Consider the following 20,706-nt stretch of genomic DNA (forward strand, 5'->3'; position numbering starts at 1 on the left):
TTCGCTGTGCATGAATACCATATCAGTACATTTTAATGTTTAAATACATTTTATTTCAATACATTTCAATTGGCTGGTTTCATTAAACTGTAGGTAATGTTTCATACTACATATACAAAACCCAAACAAAAAATCCTGGCATCACAGTCAGCACCCATTAGTTTATTTATCAGCCAAAAAAAAATATATGCAAGATACTGGAAAACACCACTATCTTGAAGGAAAAATAAGAATTGGGGAGCATAAAAGATCTTACAAAGCTGTGGCTGCAACAAAATACACTTGCACTACAGCAGAGCTCTGACAACGCAAGTTCTCATATTCCACAACATAAGTATCTCTATGTAAACAGGAATGTTTGGAGAACACTTTGCAAATCGCAAACGGTATGCTCACTGGTATGATGACAGTACAGGAGATACCGGACTACATGAATCAGGCACTTGATCAAAAATACATCTACTATACAAGTTGCTTAAAAGCATACTTGCTTAAAAAAATTATTGACCGGTGGTAGAAGGCAACTTTGCAGACACAGAACAAAACTATGAGGAAAAAGCATCTAAAGTTGATACCCAAAGACCTCTGAATTAGCTATCAGTTTCTGTAACTACGAAAACAAGTAACGATGAAGCGAAGCAGGCGAATGAGCCCAAGTGATGTGCCCTTTAATCCCCTCAAGGAGCTTACACCGCCCAGGTGTCAAGCAGGGGGTGGCTATCTACAGTGGGTGCTTCTTCACATTCCTTCAACACCCGCGCCAAACCCAAAACCCCGCCGGGGCTAGCGCGATCCCTCCACCCTCAGCGCCAGCCGGGCGGCGCAACTTGCCTGAGAGGACGCGGCCTCGCAGGGGCCGCGGGGCAGGGCCCGCCCAAGCCAGCGCAGCTTCCTCCGCCGAGCAGTAGCGCAGCCCCAGGGAGCTGCGGCGGGGGCCGGGCGACGAGAAGGGAGCCTGGGAAGGAGAGCGGAAGCAAGAACCCGCTCCGGGCGCTGGGCACAGGCAGGGCAGGTCCCTCCAGCCACCGGCAGCTCCGCGTCTTCCACAACCTGATCCCCCCCCACCCGAGTCCTGACAGCATACCCGGGACCCGGATGGGGCCGCGCCCACCGCCCCCCACGGCCGCAGCCCAGTGCCCGGATGGAGTCGCGACGCCGACCCGGAACCGCCTCCTTCCGCCGCGTAGGGGATTCCTTCTACCCGCCGCCCATCTGCCGCCACAGGAACGGAGCCACAGGGTGGAGGCGCGGCACGAACCGATGTGGTCCCTCTAGGGGCACTGCCGCTACCGGCAACGAGCGGCTGCCCCGGATCCAATCTCAACCGCCACTTCCGGCTCCCGCCCCACCTCACCATAGCGATGACAGGCGCGGCGTGGGCCGCGGGGCCTGCCGGGAAGGGAGCGGCGTGTTTCGGCCTCGCAGTTTAACCGGCCGGCGGCGGTGCCGGGCCTAAGGGAGTGTGCTGGTTGTCGCCATGTCGGGAGGGAGTAGCGCTGGCGAGTGGTGCCTCATGGAGAGCGACCCGGGCGTGTTTACGGAGCTCATCAAGGGCTTCGGTGAGGGAAAAGCAGGACTGGGGTCGGGTGTTGGGGTCGCGCTGGTGGGCAGGCGTTGGCGCTCTGTGTCTGCGGCCCCGTTGGTGGCTGTGGCTGTTCCCGCGCGGGTGCAACACCAGCCCGCCCGCTCGCCCGGTTCAGCGGAGTGCTCCTTCTTTCCCCGACGAAGGGTACAGGGCGCCAGTAGGCTGAACCCAGCCGCGGCGTGGCTGCGGCCCGGCCGGGGGCGGCAGGGGACACGAAGAACGGTGGAGGTTGGCTGGGGCCGCGGCCATGCTCTGGCAGCGTGGCGGTACGCGGACGCTGAGAGTGAACGCGACTCTTGTGACCTCTGTGCGGCTTCCCAGGCCGTGCGCCCGCGTTGCTGCCGGCAGCAGCCGGCCTTTTGGCTGAGGGGGCTGTCAGCGTAGCCTGTGCTCTCGGTTTCCGGGCTGTGGGTGGCCAGTGGCGGGACGCGCTGTTCAGCGAAGCCCGTCCTGTCGCCTATGGCACATGAACGCTTCTGCTGGGCAGCTTAATATAAGTAAATGCCTCGTAGGAGGGAATACCAGCGTCTGGAAAGGGTCTGTGTTTGGGTCGTGTGACAGGCGACTCGGTTGCAGAGACTCCTGGAGGGAGGATGTTGCGGTGAAGGGTTGTGTGTGACCAAGCTGAGCTGTGGTGCTTGGCAGTAGGCTGGGTAACCAGTAATGGGCTTCTTTGGCCTTTAGAATACTAAATATTACGTTGAATTGAATTTAACGTCTTTGGAGATACCGTAGTTATATGGTTATAACAGCAAATAAGTCTATACAGGATTTTGGCTAAAGAAGCAAAATGATTTTATGTTAGGTTACATTGATTTGTAATTTCTGTCACATCTGCATCTCACATGTGTAGCCCAAGGCATGTTTCTCCTTTTGCATTTCTATTTAACTAATAGATTAATCTTCAACATGCCAAGATTTGAACTTCTAGGGCTATTATGTAAATGTCTTTTTTGAGTGTATTGCTTACAGTGTTTTCAGTCTACTACCGGGTCTTTCTCTGGAGGTAGATTTTTTTTAAGCTCTGCTTTGGACAAGCTGACAGCATCTTTAAAAACAGTATTATTTACAGTTGAGCAAAGGGAATGAGGTGACCAAAGATATTTTCATCTCCTCTGCTTCTTTTTTAAAAGCAGCTGTGTTTATAAAGAAATAAAGATCACCATACACAGGAGATATTCATGAAATAATTTCTCTTGACCTGTCTTGTTTGGTTTTCTAATGAGCATGCATTAAAGCTGATAAATAGACTTTTCCATAACCTGCACATACAAGTTGTAAATATTACTATATTTCTTCTGTGTGTCTGTCTTTACTAGCTGTGTCCTATTTAAATGGGGCTGTTGAAGAAACCTGTATCATTCCTTCTTTCAGGTTGTAGGGGAGCACAAGTTGAAGAAATATGGAGTTTGGAACCAGAGAACTTTGAAAAATTGAAGTAAGGCACTTTTCTAATCTGCATAGATTTTATGTATGTTTGTCTGAAGTCACTGAAAGAACGTATATTAAACTTCCTCTGGCTTTTTTGGTGGTGCAGCGGTTCACTAGGATTTTGTTTTAATTGAATACCTGGCAATTACATTATTTTTTATTAATGTCTTGGTTCTTTGTCTAGCTTTTGTGGTTTTGGAAAGATGCTAATAGCAGCTAGAATGTGAAAATCGATGTCTAATGATTTTGTCATTGCTTGACAAGTTCTTTGACTAACTTCTTGCTTTATCTCTTCCTCGCATAACGTTGCATCTGTTGCCTTAAATAAATTAATCCACTGTACTCGCATACTTTTGTAACTTGTTTTTCCTGCAGAACTGCTTCCATATGTTTATGAAGGCAAATAGTCTTGTAACTGACAATTACTGATATCATATGGAACAGTTAGAGCCTCATCAGGCAAGATTCTTGTACCATTTTGTCTGGGATGCATTAAGGAAAATACATTTTTACGTACAAGATTTGAAGAGGAAAATGTCATCTAACCCAAACCATACTTTCTTACTGTGTGAATGTCATACACTTTTATAATTAATGTTTTAGAAGATGTAGCAGTTAGTACAGAAAACGCAGCTTTAGATTTTTTGTCTGACTGAAGGTATTTGACAAGTGATACCTTAATGGCAGAAGTGTTCTTTGAGAAGTGGTTTATTTACTGCCTGCACTATGTACTTCATATAATACTTCATCAGAATGTTACCTAATCTGTTCATAAAGTAACAACTTTGCTTGCTTGTACTGTCTGATGTATATATTCCTAGTCTTGAGTGGTAGCCAGCTTCCTTCCCATGCAGGTGTATTTTACACATTATTTAAATGCTAAGAGTTAAAGAATATAACAACACGTAGAATTTTTCAAATTCCCTCAGTGGTCCCACTGTTTAAAAAGACATCTGCTGGTCAGAGCTTTGGAAAAGTTTCTTCTGCAGTGCAGTAGTCTGTTTACTCTTTGTAGATAAACCGTTTGTGGCATCATTGTGGTGATGGCCTTAACTGCAGGTTGATATGATGAATAAGTTTTTGCTTTAATATAGCTGTAGATTTTGTAAGAATTGTTTCTTTTACTAATACATTTTTGTTTTATGGGAATAACTAAATACAGTGCAAGATGTAAACTAAGTACAGTGCATGATGCAAGACCTGCAGTCTGAAAAGACAATTTTAGTAAAAGATAAAGCTGGAATTCTTGTCTCAGAGAGAGAACTCAAAGCATGCAGTTTCACAACAGCTTCTCTTTGCCTATTTCATTTATGCCTGAAAGGACTACCAGAACTTTAGTTCTAGCTCTTGTATGTGATTGACAAATATTTTGATAGCTATTTGTCATTAACAAATTCAAATGAGTGTTGTGGAACTGTAATAATTACAGTAACCAGGAAAACTGGTCCTGACTTAAATTACTGATGAAATGCTAATTAACATTGAGATTGTTTAGCATATATAGACAGACGCTTCAAGTATGTTCTACCTAATTGAAAGACCACATCTGAAAAATTTAGTGCAAGTTCCCTATGTTTAGCAGGAAATAACTAACAGAATGAGTGTACCAGCATTCATTTAAATTATAGCTGAGATTTCTGGCTTTGTTTTTTCATCAGTACATGTGGGTTTGGTTTTTTTTTTCTCCTGTCATTTTTGTTTTTTAGGCCAGTACATGGGCTAATTTTCCTCTTCAAGTGGCAGCCTGGAGAGGAACCAGCAGGTTCTGTTGTTCAGGATTCCAGACTGGATACGATATTTTTTGCTAAACAGGTAAGGCAGGTTCAGTGTTTTTCTTTGATATGTCATGAAATACATCTCTTAATAGTAAAAAATAATGGTTTTGTTAATATGTACATTAAAATCAATTTTCAAGGTGAAATAACTTTAATAAATTCTGTGGGAGTAGGGACTGTGTATTAAAATATTATTATCAAAGCAAATCAGATTAATCAGCAAGTCAGACAAAAGTATCAGCAGGTAGGGAAGAGTAAAGCTCTTCTTTGTCAACTGCCTCTGATAAAAGTAAATAACTCTTCAGTGCAGTAAAAATTACTTAGTAAATATTCTCAGCAGAATGAGCAAATTTGTCTTTTTGAAACCACTTTCGACAAATTCTAGAAGGAAAGATTTATTTTGGTCCAGTTCTCATTTATTGTATTTCTCAAATATTCTGCAGCCAGGGCAGCATAACTGTAGGATAGCACTGTCGTTTAAGAATTTGCAGGCCATTTTGGCATATAAGTTTTCAGTATATAAGTCATAACAGTGAGTCTGAATTAGAAACTACAGGAAAAATTGGGTTTGATAGTCTATATTGGTTTTATTAAATACCAAGTGGTGTGAAATTTTGTGTTGGCTCTGACAGAGTGACGTGCATATTATTTGCAAGCAAGAAAAGCATGAGAAAGTAACCACAATGAAAGCAGGAGTATTTAATAATTTTTTTTAGATTTTTTTCAAAATGTGTTTCTCAAATAGTGGTAAATGTAACAGTCCAACCATGAAGTGGTAGAGTTACTACAGGTGTTAATTACAAAGCATTCCTATCAAAGGGCAAAAGATTAGGCTTTCTATCAAGAATGACAGTTAGGCAAGTTGTTGGTCTGGTTTTTTTGAGGTATTTAGGGGGTGAGGGGAGTGGTGGTTTTGGGTGGTGGTTTTTTTGTGGGGATGTTTTGGTTTTTTTGTTGTTTGGTTTGCTTTTTGGGAGAGGAAGGTTGTGTGTGTGTGTTTTGATGTTGTAGTTGGTTTGTGTTTTGGTTGGTTTTTTTTTTCCACAAATGCAGAAGTGTTTTCTATGTGAATTTCAGGATATAAAGGAGTCTCTCAATACTTCCAGCTAAAAGTATAGAAATACAGAAAACAGTTGAAACATATCTATAGGTCTCCTGGCTGCCCTGTACATGTGCTTCTGTTGTGCAAATAATAATCTTTAATTTGCTTCTTTTATAATCACCTAATTGTTTCATGGTACTGTGGGTGACTTTATTCCTTGATCTTTTTTAATAAAGTTTTCTTTGCCTTGCTGCATCTTTTGGGTCCTGCCAAGCAGTGTCCACTCTTCTTAGGGTAGAGTGATCAGCAGTAGTTTGACAAATGTCTTTATAGGTAATAGGTCTGACAGACACTGGTTTAGGTTGTGATTTATATCTAGTCAAACATACTGCTAGTGATTAGTGATCCATGGGTGAAGAATAACCTTGATGCAGAGAACCTCAGGGAGAATCTATGATACTACACTCAAAGGCTAGTTACATGATAGAAGGAAATTACTCTGATTTGAATTTAGGGAGGTTTTTTGAAGGTGAAGACAAGATTTACCATCATTCAACAGTTTTCATCTTTCTTGTGTCCTATGAGTAATGAGGTTCTCACAGAGTTGCTGTTGTGGGTGCTGAAAAGATTCAAACGATTGTCTCCTTGCTCCACTACTTCTGTTTTGTTTTTCCTCTCTCCTCTTCCACTTCATGTTTTAAAGTATGACATCATGTTTAAAAGCAAGTAGCAAAGAGGACCTTTATTAAGCTGTCAGTTGGGATTACAGAATGTACATCAGAAATTTTGGATAATGTTAGATTCACTAACAAAACCAGAGTATTAAAGGCTGATGAAATAATGAAAGTCTGCTTTATGTTGTAGCTTTCTTTGAAACACCTATATTTTACTATTTTCTTAAGCCTGAAACCTCTTTACAGAGGTGTAGGAACTTTCTCATCTTTGCCCTCCTTCACCTGCTGCTTTAAAGGAGGGTGTGCTTGGGTGACTAAGAATTCATTAATTTCAGCATGGAAAGCAATTTCTAGAAATGCTTGCAATTTTAAAATTGTAGTGCCCAGTTATGCCACTTCATGGCATGGAATATATATTTCAAAAGTAATTTGGAAGAGTATAAGATTAGAATATCTTTCTCATGTTTTGTTATTATCTGTTACTCAAGTGCAGTGGCTTAGCAAAGTCAAAACATTTCTTGTAGACATATATATGGTTGTGTTTCATGTCGCTTGTCAGTTTTGCCTGGATTGAGGTATTGTGACTGAACAACTGGTGAAATTGTCAGAAAAATTAAAATCTAATGTCAAAAGATAAAGGAAAGCAACTGGTTTTGATATTTTGGGTGGATTTGTAATACCAGTTTAGCTTTAGTGACTTTCATTTTGGAGGAAGTTAGTTTTAGTTAGAGATCCAGCTTGATGAGCTATATTTTGAGGACTGATAGTATTTTCTAAAGTGAATGGTGAATCTGAGGGTGAAAGCGGTATATTTGGGTCATCCCAACCTGTCTCCTTTTGACTTCGTGGTTCTGCTCCTCTCTTGCAATGGCTCAACTATTGAACTTCTATGAGCCAGTGCAGTTCATCAGTGAGCAGTTTTCTGTAGATCCTCTGTGCATATTTTCTGGGCTGGTCCCCTGTCACATTGAGATCTGTTTGTTCAGTGAGTCTGTACAAGCAAAAGCTGGTAAAAGGTAAGTGAAAGAGACCAGAAATGTCTTTAGAGGAGTAGTGAGGTTATTACAATTCTTGAAACCATGGTCTTTGAATCCTCATAAGTAACCCAGCTGCATGAAGGAAGACAAGGTTAAGAAAATTTGTATGATACTTAAGATTATTGGTCTATTGATCTGTATTTTCAAAACAGATGTGACACTGGAGGCCAAAAAATCTCGGGTATTTGGCTTTCCCAAACATCTTTTAAATTTCACATACTTCTTTTAAATTTATCACTTAAGAGATTTGGTACAGCCCAGTTTATTGCAGAGAAGTTCTAAAGTGTCATTCTGAATTGTGTATGAGCAAAACTAAGTAACTGTTCATATGTAACAACAACTTAGTACGGCAAATAAATGATGTTATTGCAGCATAGCTGTGTTTCTGTTCTATTTTAGTTAAATGCTCCATCTTAGAAATTGTTTAATTGTGGGGGAACTTCAGTTATATGTAAAAGGCTACAGCTCTTAAATTGTGTCTAGCAAAAACCTTTAAAATTGCATTAGGAAACACAATTTTGATAAGAACTTAGTGCATGCTCACACTTTGTTCATACCAACTTTCATTAGGATGTTGTAGTTGACTTGGAAATGACAACTAGATCTTGTTCACAGTTAGATCATGAGTATATTGGGGGGTTGAATTTTGAAGTCTAATTTGCATGCATATTAAAGGTTTGTTTTTTTTTTTTTTTTAATGTGCACTCATGTTAAATTTGGCCTCCCTGTTATGCCTAGGTATGATTTGGTCCTCTATTTGAGGCCACAGAACTCTGGATGATCTTACATACCCTTTGAGCTAGGATACCTAGGCACAATGAGGTGAGTTAAGGATACAATTTCAGCCTTAACTCTGAATTTCCTGATTTCTGTGTTGCTTAAGTAGGCCCTTGCTGTTGTTTTTACACACAGCAGCTACACAATTGTACCACTAAATGTGTTTGGCTATCTTCAGCACTGCTTTGAATAGCTGTATTCTGTGCTGATCACTGCAGAAGCAGAAGTGTCTCTGGACACAAAAAATGCCATTGTTGCACACTTATGTACTAACTTTTTTTTAGCTTAATAACCTCCTCAGGTTTTATTACTGAAGTATTGGTATCATGCCTTTGGTTTGTGCCGTGTATTATACTGCATTGTGATGATAGACGATTACAATTGTGATAATAAAGCATTAACTTCCTTACTGGGAATAAAATCTATATACTTTCAAAAGGAGGATCCTCTCAATGAGGAAGAAGTAACAGAATCTGTCTTTTAATTACATTTGTGCCACTTATGTAAGCATATTTTATATTTTTAAACATTTCCAATACTTCATTTGATTTCAAACTCAAAATTTTGACATTTTCAGGTTTGGTAACGTTAAGATAGACCAGGTATCTCTGTTAAAGCCAAAACCTGGGATAACGTAACTTGGAAGACGTAAAATGAACTTTCAACACATCTAATCAAAGTCAGAAATAGGTTCCAGGAACTGAAGTTAACTATGCAAAGACTACATCTTTATTCCAAAGGAATAAAAATAAATAAATCTAGATGGGGGTTTTAAACAAGAATGTTTTGTAACTTTGTCCTAATGCTAAATTTTTCACATTAAGCTTTGTAAAGCCAACTGGTTTGTAATGTTGGCATGCTTAGTAAGTGAATCCCAGAGATTTGCTGGTTATACTACCAAATGCAGTAGTACAGGGTTGTCCACAGCTGTTTAAAAAACAGAATGTGTAATCCATCAGATAGAGTATGCAAGTCATGAATTTAGAGTGCTTCAGCCTTAAGCTGATCCAGAAACTTGGATTGGATCCTTAGGAAAAGCTGCGTGCTTATGAAGTTAAGCATCTTATTCGAAGAGTCTGCCAGAGTAGGCTATTCATGTGGTTTCTTTGTTTGTTTTAAGCTAAGGTTTGCTTGGTGATATGGTGGCTTTCTCATATATATCTCTGTGTGTATATATATTACTTTTAAATATTACAAAATACACCTTGTAGTTTTGCTAGCAAAATCTTTCAAATATGGGTATCTGCTTTAAGTTGGGTTCCTGAGTATTGGTTGATCAAATATCTCAGCAGGACTTCCTGGACAGAAATAAACAGGCAAATATTGGGATTTCTGGACAAATACACAATCCCTCTTATGCTTCCTCAAGTCAAAATACAAAATTATTTGGACTATCTGCATATACTATCATGGTATATAAATGGAGGACATGTTTTCTACCACCATAAGTAAGAGATACATTGGAAATTAGGGTAGATAGGTATCCTGACCAGTTTCTCTCTTGAAGGACTTATTAACTTATGTGTATAGCAGTGCTGGACTGTCTGTGTGCATTGATAGGATGCAGTGCCCATTTAGCAAATAAACCTTGCACCCATCTACATTTTGTACTGCAGTCGCCTCCTTCTCTGTGCTCTTCACCCTGCCCATGAAGTACCACTAGCTAGATACCTCCTTCTTCAGTCTTGTTAGTTCTCTCCTGTTATTTAGATCCAGGAATGCAGTCTTTTTTTGCATATCAGCACTTGCTTCTTTTCTGCTACAGGACTATTCTTGCTGCCTTTTCCTTACCTCCCACCTCTCGCTTTCTGAAGAGTGTAGTTCCAGAATATATTTCCATTTCAACAGCTGGGGGCTGCTGATCTAAGATCTGAATCTGTTGCCTATTGTTTTCTAGCAGTGAGACAAGATTTAGTTTGATCCTTATATACTTAAGCATATTCCTCTTACTGTAATTGGAATACAGAAATATATTTATGCTGAAAGGCAAATATTTGATGAAGCCACAAATTGCCTTCCAAGTTTAATTTTTCTTCTGTTTTTTACTGCTCTTTAAAGCTCCTGTATCTGGCTAGTCCAACAGTTTGTGTTGATCTTGCCTGTAGGCACAAAATCTCTTCATTTCCTTGCACTTTTTTTGATCTCATTATTGGGTTAATGATCTGCCATACCAGCTGAAGTATGCATCTTGATCTTTCAGTAAAGACAGCTACCACTGAGGGGTTTCTCCCCCTATGTTGTCCTGTATTAGTTATATTTCATTAGTGCTTAAACCGTGACACATTTAACAAGTGCTGTTTGCTGTTGTGACCCTCTCTTCATTATAATAACACTGTTCTAATAATTTTTCACCACTTTCTCCTTTTTCAATCAGGTTAATTGCAATGTTTGTCACCACTGCTTCAGGTTAGGCTGCTCTAATCCATTTAGGATCTTCCTGCTTTCATCCTAGTACTATTACAACTGTTTCTGGTACCATTCTCTAGTCATAGAAAATCTTCAGTTCTTTGTTCGTTTTTCATTCCAGATTGGGCGGAGTCTTGGATGACATGGTTTTGTGTGTGGTGACCCTGGCCATGGCAGGGAGTTGAAACTACATGATCTTAAGGTCCTTTCCAGCCCTGCCTATTCTAAGATTCATTTTTCATTTTTCTGTGTTACAGCGTTAATTCTCTCTAATTACATCATTCTAGTAGTTGGGGGGGGGGGAAGGTGTTAAATTTTCTTTTGCTATTCATTATTCCACCGCACTTGATGGATTTTCCTTCTATGTCCTTTATTTTGTAATTGCGTGAACTCCAGCCTTTAGCTCGTCTACATGCAGCCTGAGTTTCAGTTGCTGTAATCTGTTCTCAGTGTGTAGTTGGTTCCCTTGATTATCATTTAAATCAATTAGATTGTATTTTTCTTAAATTGAGAAGTGCTTTGTTATTTCTTTATGACCTGCACTATACAGATACAAAACCTGAACTGAGAACATCTTGAAGTATAGAAAATCAATTTCTCTCATTTTTTCTTGTAAGTGGTTTCGCATTCATGGGCATGAGCTAATTTTCTTTTTGTAATACAAAAGCAACATATTCTCTGCCAGTCCTAATGACTAAGTAGCATTTGCAATTGCAAAATAGTCTCATAGACTGAGAGTACATTATTTTTTCCTAGCCTAGAGCTCACTGAGAAAAAATTGCTAAGAAGTTATTACTATATTATGGCCTTAATCCATTTGACTACTGTGCTTTTAATTAAATCTCAGATTATATTAAATAATCCTTGTAGTCTCTCTCTTTCTTTAAATACAGTATTTTAGTTTGGGTATTACTAAGTAACATTAAAACCATGGCTGTAATATGAAAGAGTTTGTTTACGTCATATGTCATAATGTCATAAACTGGTAACTTAATCATGTGGTTGAAAAAGATTGGCATGTTATAAATTAAGAAACACATGCAAAACTTAAAATCTCATGTGGCTTATTTCTCAGCAAACCATCTTAAAAAAAAATCTTTGCATCTTAAAATACCTAAATCTCATCAGTTTATCGCTAGGGTTTTTGAAATTTTTTGTCCAACACAAGTTTTTTGTGTTTTTTTTTTTTCTTTGTTTGCTTATTTTGTTTTTGTTTTAATTCTAGCTTCTGCATCTATTGCCCCCAATTTTTTTTGTTTTTCTGCTCCTACTTAGGGTAGGAATTCTGATTATTTGAAGGGTGTTCTTTTGGGGAGAGTCGACTTGTTTCTTCAAGACCATAGATAAAGCTGTGTTATTTGGGCAGCTTGCTTTGAATAGTACTTAATTTGTTTTTCCACTGGGATCAAGTTTCCTTTATTTCTTCTAAGTCCTTTATTAATTGCTTTAGGGAGGTGGTGAGACAGTAGGATGACAGCATTTCTAAGTGGAGGTTTGAAATACCAGTTTTATCTATGAATTGTATATGAGGACCATTCAGCATTGGTTGTGTTAGTCTCCTGCAGCAAAGGCTTTTCTGTGGCTACTCAGGCTAGATTTGTTGCCTGTGTTGGAGTGAAACTCTAATGTGAATCAGCATAGAAAGCGTGTGTTTGTAGTGAAAAATGTTGTCCATCTTAAAGTAAATTTTTATCACCACTACTGAACAAATTCTCCATGCTTTTTTCGTAGGTAATTAATAATGCTTGTGCTACTCAGGCCATAGTAAGTGTGCTTTTGAATTGTGCTCATCAAGATATCCATCTAGGAGAGACTTTGTCAGAATTCAAAGAATTTTCACAAAGTTTTGATGCAGCGGTAAGTGCTTACTATTTTCTGTATTTCAAGTATTACAATGTTGTAATACGTTGGCTTAATTTAATTTTGTTACTTATTTTCAGATGAAAGGTTTGGCACTAAGCAACTCAGAAGTGATTCGGCAAGTTCACAACAGTTTTGCCAGGTAACATATGTTTTAAATCTAGGCAAAATTTGAGCATATTCTTTCTCATCTCAGATATTTTCAATTTGTCTTTGCAGACAGCAGATGTTTGAATTTGATGCAAAGTCTTCAGCAAAAGAAGAAGATGCATTTCACTTTGTAAGCTATGTTCCTGTTAATGGAAGGCTGTATGAACTAGATGGCTTAAGAGAAGGGCCAATAGATCTAGGTAATATTTCATATTTTTTCTGAACATCCTTCTTTTTTACAATAGCTTATTGTAACAAATTGGTGGTATGTTACAGGAGCAAACCAAGTTATGTATTAAAATAAAGCATATGTTTAAAGTTTTCTTAATGTGCTATTCAGGCTTATACTTATTTGCAGTCATTTATATTGCTTTATTTTTGTTGGCATGAAAATGCAATTTTCATGTTGCTTCCTCCATGTTTCTGATTATCTCTCTATTCATTCAATAATCGGTTGAATAGGCTGTGCATTCGAGGAAGCTTCTAATATCTGAATAGTTTTGTTGCAAGAGAGAGGGTTACATAACCCACCTATCATGGATGTTTGTTCTCCTTATGTTAGGAAATAAGTTGTTCTGAGCTGTCTCTAGTAAAACCTGGTAAAACTATGTAATCTTTTTGGCTTTCCTTACCCATAGTGTGCAACTCCTTTTGATAATATTTTTCCCCACATCTTCCTTTTTGTGCTGTTGTCACCTGAGACAATTTCGATGTCGTGTTTTCAAAGCTGCTTTTTTTTTTTTTTTTTTTTCCCTAGGGTGACTATAAGCTATCCATTTATTTTACTGTTAATTTCTTCTGTGGGAGCATGTATAGAGCTGGCTCCATATGCTTCTGTATGCTATGTGTCTGGTGTTTACACAGTGCCCTCATTCTTAGGTAGCAGACATTTCCCCAGTGGTTTAAAAAAGAATAGCTACTTTTAGCATAGTTTGGTTCTCTGTAAGGCTAGTTCATATTTCATGTCTTGTAATCTTTCTTAACTTGCGGGGTGTGCCATCTTGGGTCTTGAAAAGTTCTACGATGCTTATCCTGTGTGTGTACTTTTCAGCCTGATATAATCTCGACATGTTCCACACTCCATTTCCAGAGTGTTTCCCAAGTTTTCTTGACCATTGCATTTATTTTTAGGCTGAGCAGTATGTTTCTGCTAAATCTCATCTTTAATCTGGTTAAAGAGACTATACAGTCTGCAGACTACCAGTAACATAAATTTTATGGTAACATGATCATGAGTCTCTTCATTTGCTGTGAGGTCTTGAAATTGTTAGATGCATTATCAACTTACAAAATCACCTTTAGTTATTCTCTCATTTATCTTAAAATCAAGTTATCTATTATATATCCTTTTATGCTTTTTTCTGTGTCTGACTTTTTACCATTGCATGGCATCTACATAGTATTAACTCTTCGTTTAAATGGAACAGCTGTAACTATCCGTACTTTTTTGTTTTGCTATCTACTTGTATGTTGTCATACCAACTAATTTGTGTCATACAAATCTTATGTAACATACTTACCCCCTCCCAATTTTCCTTATTATCAATAAAATAAAAGTTAGATGCTTATGCCCTTAAAATTTAGTTTTGCTTCCTTTCTTTGGCCAGTATATTATCTAAATTTTGCTACTAAAAAATGTCTTCCACCTCCTAAAAAAATCACCCGAGTAATTTGAGACTGCAGTTGCCAAGGAAAAACTTGTTATGTACTCTGAAGTTGCTGGATAAACCTGAATTATACAAGCCCTGAATTTACATTTAGTTTTGCAAAGAGGATTAATTTTTTTCTTCGCTTTTTTTTTTTTTTTTGTAGGTGCATGCAATCAAGATGACTGGATAAGTGCTGTACGGCCTGTCATAGAGAAACGTATACAAAAGTAAATGGTCATGATGCTTTTAAGAATATAATACCTTATATATTTTTAATAATTCTTTATTCTTAATTTCTTTCAGTTAAAGGCTTTCAACTGAATTTATGAGGAATGATGAATATTTTTTATTTTTTATCGGCACATCACTGTGTGACTTGACCCTATTGACCAACAGGAGCTAAATGTGATGATAGCCAAGTCTCTTATATTCTGTATTTCTGTATGATTAATCAAAGTAACTATCTGTGTAATGAAGAGAGATCCTACTAGTATACTGAAAAAAGGGAGAGCAAGATGATTGATTCTGTTAGACAGCTGTGGGTCTTTGCAAGTAAAAGCCAAGAGTGCCATAAAAATAAAGTTTGGGGGTGTGCTTTTAATGAAAAATACTAGATAATAACTATATCACTACAGCTGGTAATTTCCTTAGTTATGTGGTTTGTTTTAGAAATTAAAGCTAGGAAAACACACTGTAGATGTTTTCCTACTTCTCAGCTCTGACCCCAAATGTGTTGGAAATAAAGTTGATTTTACACCATTTTTAGAAGATAATTTTCAAAGTCTTTTTCATAAGCAAAATGTTACTACCAAATCACATTTGGAGAATTTAAACTCTGAAAGGACTGCTAATCTAATTGTTGAGTTTACTGTTCACATTATATGAAGAAGTCTCCAACACTTTCTAACAAGTAGCAGTAAGGAGAAAGTGAAAACTACTGTGTGCACCAGGCTTGTGGAAGTTTTGTTATCAACTATATCAAGTTTTCCAAGGCCTACAATTCTATGAGTCTATGTTTTGTTTTCTGCTTTGGACAGTCTCAATATTTACTTTTTATGACTGCAGACAGGAATTAGTAGTATCTTGGAAGAGGAGGTTATTATGAGTTACTGGGTAGCATTCGTCTGAGGTCTGATTTTATTTCATGTCAAGATTAGATCTGTAGTACAACTTAATAACCCATATACATTTTTTTTTCCCTACAAAATGCATTCCCTTATAATAAAATTGTGGAGGAGGTTTCTGTGTGGTCATGCTAATAACTGATTTTGCAAGTGTTGTTTTTTTTTTTTTCTTTTTTGTTCCTCAGATACAGTGAAGGTGAGATAAGGTTTAACTTGATGGCTATTGTGTCTGATAGAAAGATGATATATGAGCAGAGGATTGCAGAATTACAGCAGCAACTTGCAGAGGTAGGCCATGGTATTTAAGTTATTGGAGTAGTTCTCTGTTAATAGTTCTGTGTCCTTGCTTTATTATTCACCTTCTTCTTTCCTTGCTCCAAATACAGTATCACTAATAAAAAGCACAGCACTAGAAAAAAGACACAGAGCAGTGCTTTGTGAATGCACTAATGCGGCTCTGGTTAGTTCTGTGTGAGCTAATTTGAGCTCTTGGTACAGTATAACCATGTCATTATGGCTCTCTGTCTTGACTAATTTGCCACGGTAATGGAACTATCCTTTTCCTAGTTCCTGACATAATCTGCTTATAGTTAACTGCGGAAATTCATTGAATGTTTCTAATCTTTCTGTGATTACAAATACTCTTATGACTTAATTTAATTAAATAAAAAAAAAAAACCTTAAAAATTGCAAAAATGTCTTCCATTTAACATTTTTCTGTTCTGTGGAAGGAGGAGCCTATGGATACAGATCAAAGTAGTAATGTGTTAAGTTCAATACAGTCAGAAGTAGCAAAGTACCAGATGTTAATTGAAGAAGAGAATCAAAAATTAAAAAGATATAAGGTATGTAGCGTTTGCTTTTCTGATGAGATTACTGGGAAAGTTGTAAGACAAAGGTGGGTTTTATATCTGTTGGAGGATGTTGTAATTAATCTGAAGGATTGGGTGGGTACTAGAAAGAGAATGTACAGACCAAGACTTTGATAGTTGTAATGATAATGTCAAATGTATTTCTCTGGTACATATGTTAAGTTATAAAGTGTGTTGTTTCTTGTCTCTAAAGCAGTGTTCCTAATAGTATGTGGAAATATTGTGGGAACCGATTAAAAGTCTATTTTTTTATGTTAGGGTGTCTACTTTGAGTCTGTGGAGGTCTTTCAGTTGAAAAAGCAAATAATATCCTATCTTGCTGAACGATTTAATCACTGTAACAGCTGCTAAGTGTTTAGTATAACAAAATAGGCATGCTTTTGCATTACAGAAATGTTAAAGTCTTCTGCCTAGGCAGAGCTATGCAGGGTACTGTAAAAATACCTGGGTCGAACTGCATAAGTTGAGGAAAAAAAATAGTTTAGGTAACAGTACTTGTCAGTGTTACAGCAGTGACTAAACCATATAACCTACTTAATCATTGTTTCAGCTAGTATGACAAAAGACTTTAAGGAGAATTTGTGCCCAAAGCAGTAAATTAATCTGTCATGTACTTTATGACTATGTGCTCAGAATTTTATTGCTTTAATTTTATTTTTAACTGGTTGAAATTTAAGAAAGAATTCCAGATTCAGGGTCGGGGGTGGGGGAATGGTGCAGTAACAGGAAAGGGAAAAGTCCCCATTTAGCTGTAAAATAATCCTGTTAATGCTTTTAATCTATTTTTAGATTGAAAATATTAGAAGAAAACATAACTACCTGCCTTTCATCATGGAATTACTAAAGACATTAGCAGAGCATCAACAGTTAATACCATTAGTAGAAAAAGTGAGTATTTCCTAGCTAACTGTCAAGAAATAGTATATTACTATAATTCTTCATGCCTTCTACTTAAGATTATAAATGCAGCCAAATATCTTGGAAGTGTAAATGGCATGGGTTGGTTTATTTAATCTGCTCCGTTCACATTCACTGCTAGTTTACCTGATACTCTTGCAGTTCTTATGAGACACAATTCTAACAGACTGGAGATTGTAGGGTTAACCAAATTTCACTATTACACAGAGGCAAATTGTATCTCCCCTTTGATAACCTACACAAACTTTTTCTGATGGTGATATAACAAGAAGCAATTCAATATCAGATAAAAGATCACGTTGTACAAGAGATGCATGATTTGGGCTTTTCTACAAAGGAAGTTAAAAGTCCCATTAAAATTCTGATGTGTATCTCCAGTTTAGTATGTGGTAGAGTTCCCCATCCTATCCTGATATCCCTTTTTGAACTGAAGACTATTTGAATGTATACATACACAGACATGTATGTAAAGATTGATCCCTCTTCCATACTTGGACTGTTAATACTCTGTTTTGTTGATTTACCTACGTGTAAGCACTAGATGGCAACCTTTGCACAGAGGTTCTGGTAGTTTAGGTAGCCTGAAATTCGTAATCTCTCTGTTCTTATACTGATAATGTGGCTTGTTGTTTTCCGCTTTGTAAGGTGTCTAGCTACTAACATTGGTTTGCTATTAAAGTTTGTATTAGGCTTGTTGATTAAATTACTTTGGCAAGGTTATTTAACTGTATGGCTAGTCAGGTATTTGAAGTAGAGTGTTTGTTTGCATATCTAATCTTGTGCAATAGAGAGTATCCCTAAATTTGAACTCGGGCTGAAAAAGGATCTCTATTACTATAATAAAAGAACTAAAGATCACTTAATGAGTATGTTCTTTAGCTGAATTTCCTTAACAAAGTATGTGTAGGCCATACTTATAGTTTATAAGGCAGTAACTTTTGGATTTTTTTTTAATCTTTTCCTTCTTTGGGTCGTTTGTGAAGTTTTAATCTGGTTTCATGTTAATAGAAGTTATGTATAACACCAGCAAGCTTCTTTTAGAAGTAAATTGCCAGTGCACCTGAGCAGCTGGTGATAACAGATCTTGATTCTAAATCACTGACTTAGATCCAGTTCTGCTCAATAGTAAGTGGTAATAAGTAGCAGTCTGATTCAGAATGAACAAGTGATTGCATCTGAATTGTCCTTTCTTCTTGCCTAATCTTTTTTGACTAAATTCGTAAGGAAGAAAATGCTCGTTCCTTGTCAATTTGAACTATCTATCTGTTGATACAAGTAACATAAGATTCCATTCACAAATACCTTTGCTTTTTTTCCCTTTCTGCTGTTTTGAAAGATCTAGAAAACTAAGATCTTGGTTATTTTAGTTTAATCTGTGATAACCAGTATTTCTGAATGCAGTGTTTTCTTGTGAAATAAAATCTCATTAAGAACAGTTATTTCAGTGTTAAATTAATATGGAGGTATAAAAATGAAGGCTAAATTCTGTTTTAAAAATAGAGCTTTTCTTAATCTCTGCTTTCCCTCTATGAAAGTTACCTAATATTAGTTTCTTATTATTGTATTTAAACCTATGTGTATTTTGAAAAGCTTTATGCATGAACCTAATAGTAGGGTGTTTCTGAAGGATATAAATTTAAATTTAAAATGTCTCTTACTTCAGCATATTTTGTTGAATGTTCAAAAGTGTAATGAGTAGTCATGCAAAGCTCCAAAAAGAAAGTCGTTGTCTTGTCAGAGTTTAATATCATCTCCCTTTGTTTTCTAGGCAAAAGAAAAACAGAATGCCAAGAAAGTTCAGGAGGCCAAGTGAAGATGACTTTGCAATATACATACAATTATGTGCTTCCGAAACTATTTTCATGACAAGAAATAAAACTTTTCATAAACTTCGAATTTTGTCCAGCGCACGTTTGACAGTTGAAACAGTTTGTCTTGTACTGTATGCACGGGTCTAATTTTCTTCCTTCCCCTGCATCTTGTGCATGTAGTACCGCTAACTAATGTCTAGGTTCTCTTGGTCAAATTCAGTATTTAACAGTCTGTCTGATTTCTGAAAGCTTGGGAAGTGGGCCTGAAAATATGCAAGGAAAATGTACCCATTTTGTCCCACTTGAGTATATGATAATGATGCAAATGCCAGAATTGTGTAAGCATGAGCTTTTTTTGCTCATCCGTACTAACAATTATAATACTATCCAATTGTTCAGTGACATACCGTGTCTTTTGTTTTTATGAAGTATGTGTTCTAATTTTTTTACGAAATCAAAAAGTATAAATTTAGCTCTAGAAACATTTGCAAAGACCAGTGTATAACCTCAGAAGTTCTGCATTGCTTTAGTAGAAAAGATAATAAATATTCCCATTTTTATTTTGGCAAAATTTCTTCTGTGGTATTTTATTATTAGATGAGATGATTAGAAGGTCATCAGCCTTGTGACTGAGTATAGGTGTTTTCTAAGCTTGGATTAGAAAGAAGGTACGCTATTGTTTTGGGAAGTTAAAGCTCTTGGATACAAGGTAGTACTTTCCTAGAGTCCATTAAATTTAAGTCTGCAAAGCAGTGCTTTTTAGCTGACCATGGCAGGTAATTTAATATTAGGAAAACATATATTGAAGATTCTTGTGGATAACAGTGTTGCAATGGAAAATGCTTGAACTTTCTTCTATAGACCAAAGGGAATGTCTGGAGATTGGAGCTCACATAGTGTTCTGCCTCTTACTGCTGCTTGTATGTCAACATGAATAGGCAAATAATTTTGGTAAGGATAGTAATAGGCCATTTGAATTACTGAAACGCTGTTAAGTGTGTAGTGTATATAAATTCATTTAGGAAACTTCCCTTTTCTTCCTAAAAGACCAGGAGAAGAAACAGAAGGAAAAACAAGCAAAAGAATTTTGATTATTTGGAAAACGTATACAACCAGTAAAAGATACATTTCACTTACTTTTGCATATAGGCATACTTCATTGAACTGTGAGGTCCTTTAATCTTGTAGGCTTATGAGGTAAAAACATACTATATTTAGGGATTTTTTTTTTAAATAGCAGGTAAAACAAAGTCTGTTACCTGTTGGTGTTTTGTATATATTGAAAGGATAAAATTTTATCACAAGAAGTAAAACCTATACTGTGCTGAAAGGATGCACTTGAGTCATTGCTGTGGCTGGAAAGGGAAGATCTGTTTCAGAAAAGAACATGTGATCCATGCCAATGTTTTATAAAAATTGATCAGGTTGATGAGAACATAAGCTGTATGTGGGGGTTCCCTACTTCAGCAATTCATTGCAGCAGTTTAGGTTTAGGGGAGGGGGAAACTTCCTCTATAAGAGGCCTTTCTGATTGTATCCATGCTTTTATGAAGTATACTTTCATTTCTTTATATATGAGAATAACTTCTACTGCA

At 37.2% G+C, this 20,706-nt stretch overlaps 1 protein-coding gene across 2 annotated transcripts; it reads left to right on the forward strand.

The window, feature by feature from the left end:
* Positions 1–1,279: 1,279 nt before the first annotated feature.
* On the forward strand, positions 1,280–19,685 carry UCHL5 (ubiquitin C-terminal hydrolase L5). Of its 2 annotated transcripts, XM_057417174.1 has the most exons (11): positions 1,280–1,559; positions 2,960–3,023; positions 4,723–4,828; positions 12,459–12,584; positions 12,668–12,729; positions 12,807–12,937; positions 14,550–14,613; positions 15,696–15,798; positions 16,242–16,355; positions 17,172–17,270; positions 19,069–19,685. In XM_057417174.1, the coding sequence occupies exons 1-11, from the start codon at positions 1,478–1,480 to the stop codon at positions 19,111–19,113; spliced, it is 996 nt and encodes a 331-aa protein (XP_057273157.1). In that variant the 5' UTR covers positions 1,280–1,477; the 3' UTR covers positions 19,114–19,685. The 2 variants fall into 2 exon arrangements, with proteins under 2 accessions (XP_057273157.1, XP_057273158.1); XM_057417175.1 differs by lacking the exons at positions 1,280–1,559; positions 2,960–3,023 and adding an exon at positions 8,283–8,366.
* Positions 19,686–20,706: the final 1,021 nt, after the last annotated feature.

The sequence above is a fragment of the Pezoporus wallicus genome, unplaced genomic scaffold (genome assembly GCF_028554395.1).
Source record: "Pezoporus wallicus isolate ANWC-B61680 ecotype Strahan unplaced genomic scaffold, APGP_CSIRO_Pwel_v1 contig_360, whole genome shotgun sequence".
Taxonomy (NCBI): domain Eukaryota; kingdom Metazoa; phylum Chordata; class Aves; order Psittaciformes; family Psittacidae; genus Pezoporus; species Pezoporus wallicus.